The sequence below is a fragment of the Ornithorhynchus anatinus genome, chromosome 4 (genome assembly GCF_004115215.2).
Source record: "Ornithorhynchus anatinus isolate Pmale09 chromosome 4, mOrnAna1.pri.v4, whole genome shotgun sequence".
In the NCBI taxonomy this organism is placed as follows: Eukaryota; Metazoa; Chordata; class Mammalia; order Monotremata; family Ornithorhynchidae; genus Ornithorhynchus; species Ornithorhynchus anatinus.
In genome coordinates this window covers 61,003,194-61,011,989 of record NC_041731.1, presented here as the reverse complement: position 1 = coordinate 61,011,989, position 8,796 = coordinate 61,003,194, and the positions used below count along the sequence as shown (strand labels likewise).

The following is an 8,796-nucleotide window of genomic DNA, read 5'->3' as shown; positions in this document are numbered from 1 at the left end:
GAGTCGAGGGCGGCGACTCAAGATTTCTGCATGGAAGAAAGCAATGGTAAATCACTTTCTTATTTTTACCAAGAAAACTCCATGGAGACACCTCCGGAATGATTGCAGATGGAGGTGGGGCTTTCTGGGAGAGACGTGTCCTTGGAGTCGCTAAGGGTCAGAAGCGACTCGACAGCATAAGGCAAGACAAAACATTCAGAAAGGCGCTTAGCGGAATCGACGGAGAAACGGACGAACTCCGAGAAGGAACAAGTGGATAGAAGGACAGGAATTATATAGCTTGGAGTGTGTTAGGGGAGAACTACTTTAACTGCCGAGTCATTCGATTTACTTTCCTAAGGGAAAAGTTTGAATGGGTGTTATAAATGGCCTCAAGCCCAGGTAGATGTTTAGTTTGGTATTTCATACCATATTCAGAGGTAGCTGCTAAGAGAAGCGGTAAATCTTCTTTAAAACGGAAGCATACACGGAGAGGGCTCCAGGACCCCGTGTCCTATTGGCTGGGATTCATCTGGGCTCGGGGAGGAAATGACAGAATGGCGGAGTTGCCCTGTCTGATCCCCACTGCAACTTTTGCAGTCCATGGGGCTCTGCGGAGAAGGGCTAGATGGTTCACCCTGCGGGTTGCCCCTTCACTGCCACTATGCAGACCCACATGTCCAGGGTGGGCATCTGGAACCCTCTAATGTGAGTGAGCTCATTAAGTAATGCACCTCACTGCCTCATGAAAGCGAGATTTTTCCCTAGCTGAAGCAACTCTGGCTGCTGCCTGGCACTTGAACCTTTCAGGATACTCTAGCACCAACGGGATTACAACCGCTAACCCATCTAGTGGTTCTCAGCCCAAGGCCTTTAGACAAACCATCGAGTTGAGTTGGCTTTGCTTGGAGATGGCAGAGTGGATAGAGCAGGGGCCTGGGAGTCAGAAAATCATCGGTTCTAATTCTGGCACAGCCACTTGTCTGCTGTGTGACCATAAGCAAGTCGCTTTGTTTCTCTGTGCCTGAATGACTTCATCTGTAAAAAGGGGATTGAAACTGTGAGCCCCACTTGGGACAGGGATGGTGTACAACCTGATTTGCTTGTAACCCGCCCCAGTGCTTAGTTCAGTGCCTGGTACATAGTGAGTGCTTAAAAAATACCAGAATTATTGTTATTAGAGAGAATGAGAGCTATCTGTTGGCTGATTTTCACCTTTTAGGAACCTTCTAGGGTATCTCTAATAGAAAGGGAAGGTTTACCGTTAAAGTGGGTTGTTTCTCCATTCTGCGTCGATTACTTGGAGGGTTCCACTGCCCATCTCCCCCTCTAGACTGGAAACCCATTTGGATCAGGGAACGTGTCTCCCACCTTTGTTCTATCATACCCTGCCAAGCTCTTAGTACAGTGCCCTGCACACAGTAAGCGCTCAATAAATACAATTTGATCGGTAGATCTTAGAAACAAAAAATGGAAAAGTTTTGGCATAAGGTAATGGCCTCATTAATTGGCCCAATAGAGCCTGGCAGCACAGGGATCCCCCTGAAGGGGGACGAGCTCAGGGTCCCCTGGGGGAGGGGTGTGTGTGTGTGTGTGTGTGTGTGTGTGTGAATGTTGGGCAGGAGGGAGGGTATCAGATGCCGGGAACCTTGGTAGGATCCTGATCCAAATAACTAGAAGGGTCTAGTTGTTCTGATCCTTCCTCCACCACCCCCTGCCCCCAAGGTTTGGAGTTCTTTGGCCTGGAAGTCAGTTTCAACCCGATAACCTCGGCAGCAGCCCAGTACTCAGAACAACGGCCCGAACTGGTGAGTAGAAAGAGGGGAGGCGGAAGTGTTGCGTCTCCCCCGGGGTCACTGTGCCTCGGGATGATTCAGATTCTTCCGGACCCCAGGGGTCCATCGTATATAAACATAGGCTCCAGCCTGTCCCCGGGGAGAGTTTTGCTAGGCCCGTTCCAATCAGTGGTATGTATTGAGCACATTCTGTGTGCAGAGCCCTCTACTAAACTCTCGGGAAAATACAGTGCAAGAGAGTTGGTAGACAAATGTGTCGAAGCACTATTTTAGTCTTCCTCCTGCCACATCCACCCTCTCCCCGCCCCTCCATCCTCCCCCCCTTGTTCCTCACCAGGAAGAAGGGCGGCCAACTTCTTCGGGTCATTCTTTTTGACTGCTGGAGGACACCGGCTATCTGTCATTTACTAACAGAGAAGACCCTGGGTACTGAGAAGTAAGAAGCGCTTAGAACAGCTCGTTGTAGGAAGGGGATGTGTCTGTTCATTGTTGTATCATACTCTCCTAAGTACTTAGTACAGTGCTCTGCAGACGGTAAGTGCTCAGTAAATACGATAAATACGACTGAACGGTGCTTGACATACAGTAAACACTTAAAAAATGCCATAATAAATAAAAGAGCCTAGTATCCTGTTCAATCTTGAATACGAAAGTCATATAAGAGAGTTCAAACTATGGGCGATCACTTATTAAGCAAATGGGCAGTGAGTCTGTGTGAGAGGATTCCTTCAGCCGCAAGCAGTTTCTTAGGTTGCAGCCGGCCTCTTCTCCAAAGGGCTGTAGCAAATGGGTCAAAGTGTCTCTGAATTTACTGGATTCCTTAGCACTGTGTTGGGAAAATGGTGATTCTGGTGCCTCTTAACACCAGCTTCATGGAGCGGTTTAAAGTGTTTTCCTCCCAGAAGTTCACAGACACACATTTTGGAGGTGGAAAGGCAGGATGCCTTTTCTAAATTTCGAATCCAAAGCTACATCTTTCCTCGGAGGGCCCGCCATCCCCTGTGGAATTGAAATGCCTTAAGGAAGCTTAAATCATGTTTTCTCTCTCTTTAATCTGCATACTCTTTCAAGGCCGAATTCCTGAGTGTGACACCGTTATCGCTCACGACTGAGCCTAGGCACGGAGATTAAAGTATAGCAGTCAGGCATAATAGTTCACTGAAGTCTTAGTAAATGCTTGCACGGTAGTGTGTTAATGAGTGGTGAAACTGACATCATAAATACAGCATTCTCAATTTTTTCAATTACAACTCTAACAGGTCATGCTGTTAAAACACACGAGAAGCACGAGGTAAGCTTTCGGAGTAGATCATAAACAGCCCACACAGATAAATGCCATCCCGAAGTGCTTACAAATCTTTTTTTTTTCCTTTGAATAAGGAGAAAGTTGGCAGGCAGATTATTTGAATAATAAGACAAATAGAAATACCAAATCCCAGTATTAAAGACCAATTACTGCCTTAGGAGCTGCAACTCGGCTGTACGAATTGGCATTAGAACATGCCCCCGCCCCGCCCCCCCCCCCCCCCGGCAAACCCACAAAAGACAGATTTATTGAAGGAAAACAGAGTCCTATAACCGACGTTAATACAGTCCGCAAGGTAGTTTGCTTGGGGCAGTGTAATGCTGTTTCCCAGTGGGACAGTGTGCGATCTTTTCTCGCACTCAGCACGGTCCTTGTATTTTCTCCGATGCTGTTAAAGCGACCTCCGGAACCTGAAAAGGAGGGGGGGCATCCCAAAGGAGACCTCGCCGGCCTCCCCCCGAGACGCCCCACCGCTGACCACCGGCCTTCTGAGCCAGGCCACGTTCCGGTTTGCCCTTTTCCTGCCTCAAAACGAGGAGACGTGATCAGGATTTCAGGTTAGTTTGGTAGACGGAGTAGTCAAGGAGATCACATCCACCTAGCACCCATTCGCAACACTGAAAAGGAAGTCCCTGTTGTTCACGCTCCCTCAGGTGGTATTTTCCTTCTTAGCTAGAAAGACCGCCGCGACGTGGGGACCAGAAGAGACCGGGCTGCCGTTTTACGGACCCAACGATGGGTCGGCCGAGGCCGGCCCGCGAGCGAACCTTCGAGACCCCGACGTGCCCTTGAGGGCGGGAGGAAGAGTGTTTTTCCCGCAGATCGGTTTAGATCCGTTCCAGCCTGCCTGACTGAAATTAACCCAGGAGTTAGCCAGGTGAGGGCATTCTTCGCTTCTCATCTGAAATAAATAACTGCAGGACTTTATGCCACTGAGCAGTGCTCGGAGGTTGTCCGTAGATCAGTGCCGGGCAGAATCATTTTTGACCCTGGTCTCTGTGTAGGAGAGTTTTTTTTAAAAAAACAAAAAACAACAACCCCCCCCCCCCCCAAACCCAGTATCTAAAGCACTTTGGGATTTTCCTGGATGAAAGGCACCATATAAACACGCATTGTTTCCATAATGAATTGCTAACGCTTCCAGCTCGCACGTCTAAAAATGGCAACCCCAGAGACAGCCTCATTTTCTCTGGTAGAATGCTGTTTAGGAAAATTCCACGTAGAATGAGAGCGCATCCCCGTCTCCACGTGAAGAATCGGGTCTCGGGACTGTCCGCAGGGTGGTCATCTTTCCGGTGGGGTCCGTAGCGAGACCCGGGAGGACTGCAGCCTTGGGACTCACTTCCCAAACCTCCCTGACACTCCCTGCTCCTAAATGGCTGTGCAAGTGGAGAGGGTTGCTTTCAGAACCTTCTGCGGTTTTGCCGCTGTCCAGCTCCAGCGTCACTAGCGGAGACGAAATTCCCCGATATTCCCCGGCTCTTCGGCTCTGGATCGGTCCTTTGGCCCAGTCCCGCCGGCATTTCTGTTGTTGTTACCGTTTTCCTGTTTTGTTCTGGTTTGGTTTTTCGTTTCTGGCCTTTCACCCAGGACTCTTAAATGGGTCTCCTATTCCCACAGAGAGCTGTGAACCCAGATGACGGAGGCTCATTCATCCATCGAGACCCAACGGTTGTAGTCGTCGTGATAACGCTTAGCCCTTTTAGAGTGCTGTGCATCTTCCTAGCACTTAGGATACAACATCAATCCTCACAACGGCCCTGTGAGGTAGTCGGTGTTATTACCCTCATTTAGAAGCCGAGGGAACGAAGACGCACACACGCACGCACGCACACACAAAAGAGATCCAGTAACTAGGCCGAGTCCAATCAAGGAGGGAGGACTTGGGAGATCTCCCAGCCCCATGCTCGGCTCACCAGATACTACAGTCCGTCCCAAGGTGATAGACGATGGAAGACAATTTGGACACCGTATGGACTAAGACCAGAAGCGAGAGGAACAGTGCTGAATTAAAGGGCCCGACTTTCAATTCCCAATGTACTCGCTAGCCCGCTCTCAAGTAACGGGAAAACCGGGGAGGGAAAGGGTGTCTGATTGCTGAGGCAGTCCCAGCTGCTTTTCCGCCTCTGGAAAACCGAAGCGGGCTCTGAAGGGAGGCGCACTAGGCAACGTCGAGACCTTTCGGAATCTACGGCTGCTTTCGATAGGAAAATCAAATCTCCTTGAGGTGGTGCCGCGCTTTCCCCCGGGGACTTCTGTCCGCGTAGAAACGGGGCCGAATCCCTCTCGCCTCCGCCATCTCAGGGGAGCCTCGGTTTTCACACCGACACCCTCCTGACCGGGTATTTAAAATTCACGGTCTCCCAGCAGTAAAATGTTTCAGATACAGAAATAGAAACGCTCTGACCTCAGCAAGCGTTCAGAGCAGGAGGCCCGCCTTCCTTTCGTATCAACTCTGGAGCGTTTCCGTCCGCGGGGAGTGAAAAAAGCCGGCCTCCTCTGAGCTGCGAGAGGCGGGAATGACCCGTCCTCCTCGAAAGACCAACGAAACAGCCACGCCGTCGACACCCGACAACACGGCAAAAATCGGGTCGACTCGGCCGGTAACGTGAACCTCGGTTAAAGAATCGATCCCCCCGTTCGGGTTGACCTGGGGTCACCGGCCCTGTTGGATGGCACCCCGGTGGGAAAAGCCATCCTCGCCAGACTCTTCCCTGCCAGCTCCGAGCAGGGCGAGGAAAGGCCTCGGCCTGCCAGGGGAAGAATCCTCGATCCCTAAAGAGTTGTCTCTGGACCGAGTATCGGTTTGCCCTAAGCGGGGGCAGGCTCACATTTCCCAAAATGTGCCACCTGCATAATCGACCCCAGCAGAATCTGCGTCCCCACGCGAGCGAGAGAGGGACGCACGCGTTTTCTCAGAGGAACAAACGACAACGAACCACGGGTAAACCGGGGCCGCGTGCTTCCTCTTGCGCCCACCGCGTCTTGGGCCTCAAAGACAACCCGAGGAACGGATGAGCCCGGCGACGCCATCCCGGCAGCGGGAGGGGAATCGGGTCGTCTCGTTTGCCGCCGTCCCGATCTGCTTCGTCGGGGCCGATTCGGCCTCGTGGCGTCCTCGCACGACCGCTCCCGAAACCGAGAAAGAAAAAAAAGCGGGAAACGCAAACCGCCGGAGTGCGGCCGGGATGCGGGGTCGCGTCGACGGTCGCGTAGACAAACCGGCGTCGGGTGGACGGGTCGGGAGGCGTGACGGCCGTCCCCATCTTGTTCCGTCTGTTCCTCGAGGGCGAGAGGGCGCGGCCGGGTCAGCCTCCCCCGGCCAAACGGGGAGGAGGGTCCCGGAGCCCCGCGGACGCCCCTCCGAGTACCGTTCCGGCAAGAGGCCCTCTCCCCGGCGCGACGAAGAGCGAGCCCCTCGGGGCCGGAGGAGAGGAGCGGGCGTCCTCGACGGCGGCGGCCGCGTGGCGTCCAGCTAATCCAGGGAATCGCTGAGACTCAGTTCGCTGGGGGAGCTCCCGCTCACGTCGGTCAGGCTCGCCATGAGGGACTTGACTCTGCAGGCGTAATAGTCCCGCAGGTTGACGGACGGCACCTCCCCGGTCCCGTCCCCGAAGCGGCAGCTCCGCATGGCGCTCTCCAGCTGCTTCTGGCGCCGGTAGAAATGGGAGAACTTGTTGAAGATGAGCGTGATGGGAAGCACGACGACGAGGATGCCGGCCAGGATGCAGGCGGACGCGGTCAGCTTCCCGGCGGCGGTCCCCGGCACGACGTCGCCGTAGCCGACGGTGGTCATGCTCACGGTGGCCCACCACCAGCAGGCCGGGATGGTGGCCAGCCCCTCGTCGTCCTCTCTCTCGACGGTGTAGGCCACCACGGAGAAGATGGAGATGCCCACGGAGAGGTAGAGCAGGAGGAGGCCCACCTCCCGGTAGCTGTACTTCAGGGTGGCCCCCAGCGAGCGGAGGCCCGTCGAGTGGCGGGCGAGCTTCAGGATGCGGAAGATCCTCATCAGCCTCAGGACCTGGGCCACGCGGCCCAGGTTGGCCAGGGCCGGGCTGCTCTCGGCCACCAGGTTCACCGCCAGGGTGACGTAGAAGGGGACGATGGACAGGAGGTCGATGAGGTTCAGGGCGTTCCTGAAGAAGCGGGAGAAGTCGGGGGCCACGGCGAAGCGGGCCAGGAGCTCGAAGGTGAACCAGGCGATGCCGAAGCGCTCCACCGCCTCGAAGCGGGGGTCCTCGCCGGCCCGGCCGCCGGCCGGCCGGAAGTCCGGCAGGCTGTTGAGGCACATGGTGACGATGGAGCCCAGCACCACCAGGACGGACAGGACGCCGAAGGCCCGGCTGGGGACGGAGCGGCCGGGGTTGTCCAGGGCCAGCCAGAGCCGCCGCCGCAGGCGGCCCAGCGGCCGGCCGTCGAACCGGGACGCGTCGCGGTAGAAGGCCAGGAGCTCGTCGAAGGACGAGGCGGCGCTCTCCCGCTCGCTCCGGTCCTCCCACCGGTCCGGCCCGGCCGTCGGCTCCGTCTTCCTGCCGCGGTAGCCGGGGCCGCAGCAGGCGTCGATGGACAGCTCGTCGATGCCCCAGTACTCGATCTCCTGGCTGAAGGAGAAGACGCAGAGCTGGCCGGTGACGTGCAGCTTACCCGTGCGGTAGAAGTGCAGCACGTAGGGGAAGAGTCGGGGATCCCGGTCGAAGTAGTACTCGCCCTGGCTGTCGTCGTAGTCGTCGCAGAGCTCCAGGATGGCGGCGCGGGAGCCGCAGCGGAGCAGGCGGCCCAGCCTCGTCTCCGGGAAGCGCAGCACCGTGCGCGGGAGCAACTTCTGCTTCAGCCCGCCCACGTTGATGCAGATCTCCCCTTCCTCCCGGGGGGCGGCCGGGGGGCTCCGGCCCGGCATGGCCGGGATGCCGGCGCGCCCGGAGCCCACCGGACCTGAGGGAGAGGGGGTTGCGGGGAAGGGATGCTATCGGCAGCCGGTCCCCGGGGGGAGAGGGATGAGGTCAGGAGCCGGTACTCGGGGGCGGGGGCGAGAGGGGAGGATGCTGTCCGGAGCCGGTCCTTGGGGGGAGAGGGATGCTGTCCGGAGCCGGTCCTTGGGGGGAGAGGGATGCTGTCCGGAGCCGGTCCTTGGGGGGAGAGGGATGCTGTCCGGAGCCGGTCCCGGGGGGAGAGGGATGCTGTCCGGAGCCGGTCCTTGGGGGGGAGAGGGATGCTGTCCGGAGCCGGTCCTTGGGGGGAGAGGGATGCTGTCCGGAGCCGGTCCCTGGGAGAGGGGGATATCCCGGAGCCGGTCCTGGAGGTAGGGAGGTGATGTTTAGAGTCGGTCCCGGGAGGAGGGGGATGCTGTCCGGAGCCGGTCCCGGGGGGAGGGGGACGAGGTCCGGAGCCGGTCCCGGGAGGAGGGGGATGAGGCCCAGAGGTGGTCCTGGGGGAAGGGGACGAGGTCCAGAGTCGGTCCCGGGGGAGGCCCCACCCAGCCCGGCGGAGGGACCCTCCTTTCTGTCAGAAATGCGTCCGCTCCGGACCACCCAGCTGAGATGGGGCGGGATGCGGAGGGATGGAGGGATGGAGGGAGGGGAGAAGGGAGGGAGGGAGCGCGGGCCGGGTCCCCCCTGCCCAGCCCGGGCCCTCCACCCTCTGGCTCCCGCGGGGGGAGAGGGGGAGGAGGAGGAGGAGGAGGAGGAGGAGGAGGAGGAGGAGGAGGGTCCTTCC

The 8,796-nt window shown here is 57.0% G+C and overlaps 1 protein-coding gene across 1 annotated transcript; it reads right to left on the bottom strand.

Moving 5' to 3' along the window:
* Nucleotides 1-3,296: 3,296 nt before the first annotated feature.
* On the bottom strand, nucleotides 3,297-8,218 carry KCNS2 (potassium voltage-gated channel modifier subfamily S member 2). Its single transcript, XM_029064187.2, has one exon. It carries the CDS (start codon nucleotides 7,979-7,981, stop codon nucleotides 6,557-6,559), a length of 1,425 nt encoding a protein of 474 aa, XP_028920020.1. The 5' UTR covers nucleotides 7,982-8,218; the 3' UTR covers nucleotides 3,297-6,556.
* Nucleotides 8,219-8,796: the final 578 nt, after the last annotated feature.

Coding starts and splice junctions, on each gene's coding strand:
- KCNS2 (XM_029064187.2), bottom strand. CDS start 7,981: ATGCCGGGCCGGAGCCCCCCGGCCGCCCCCCGGGAGGAAGGGGAGATC.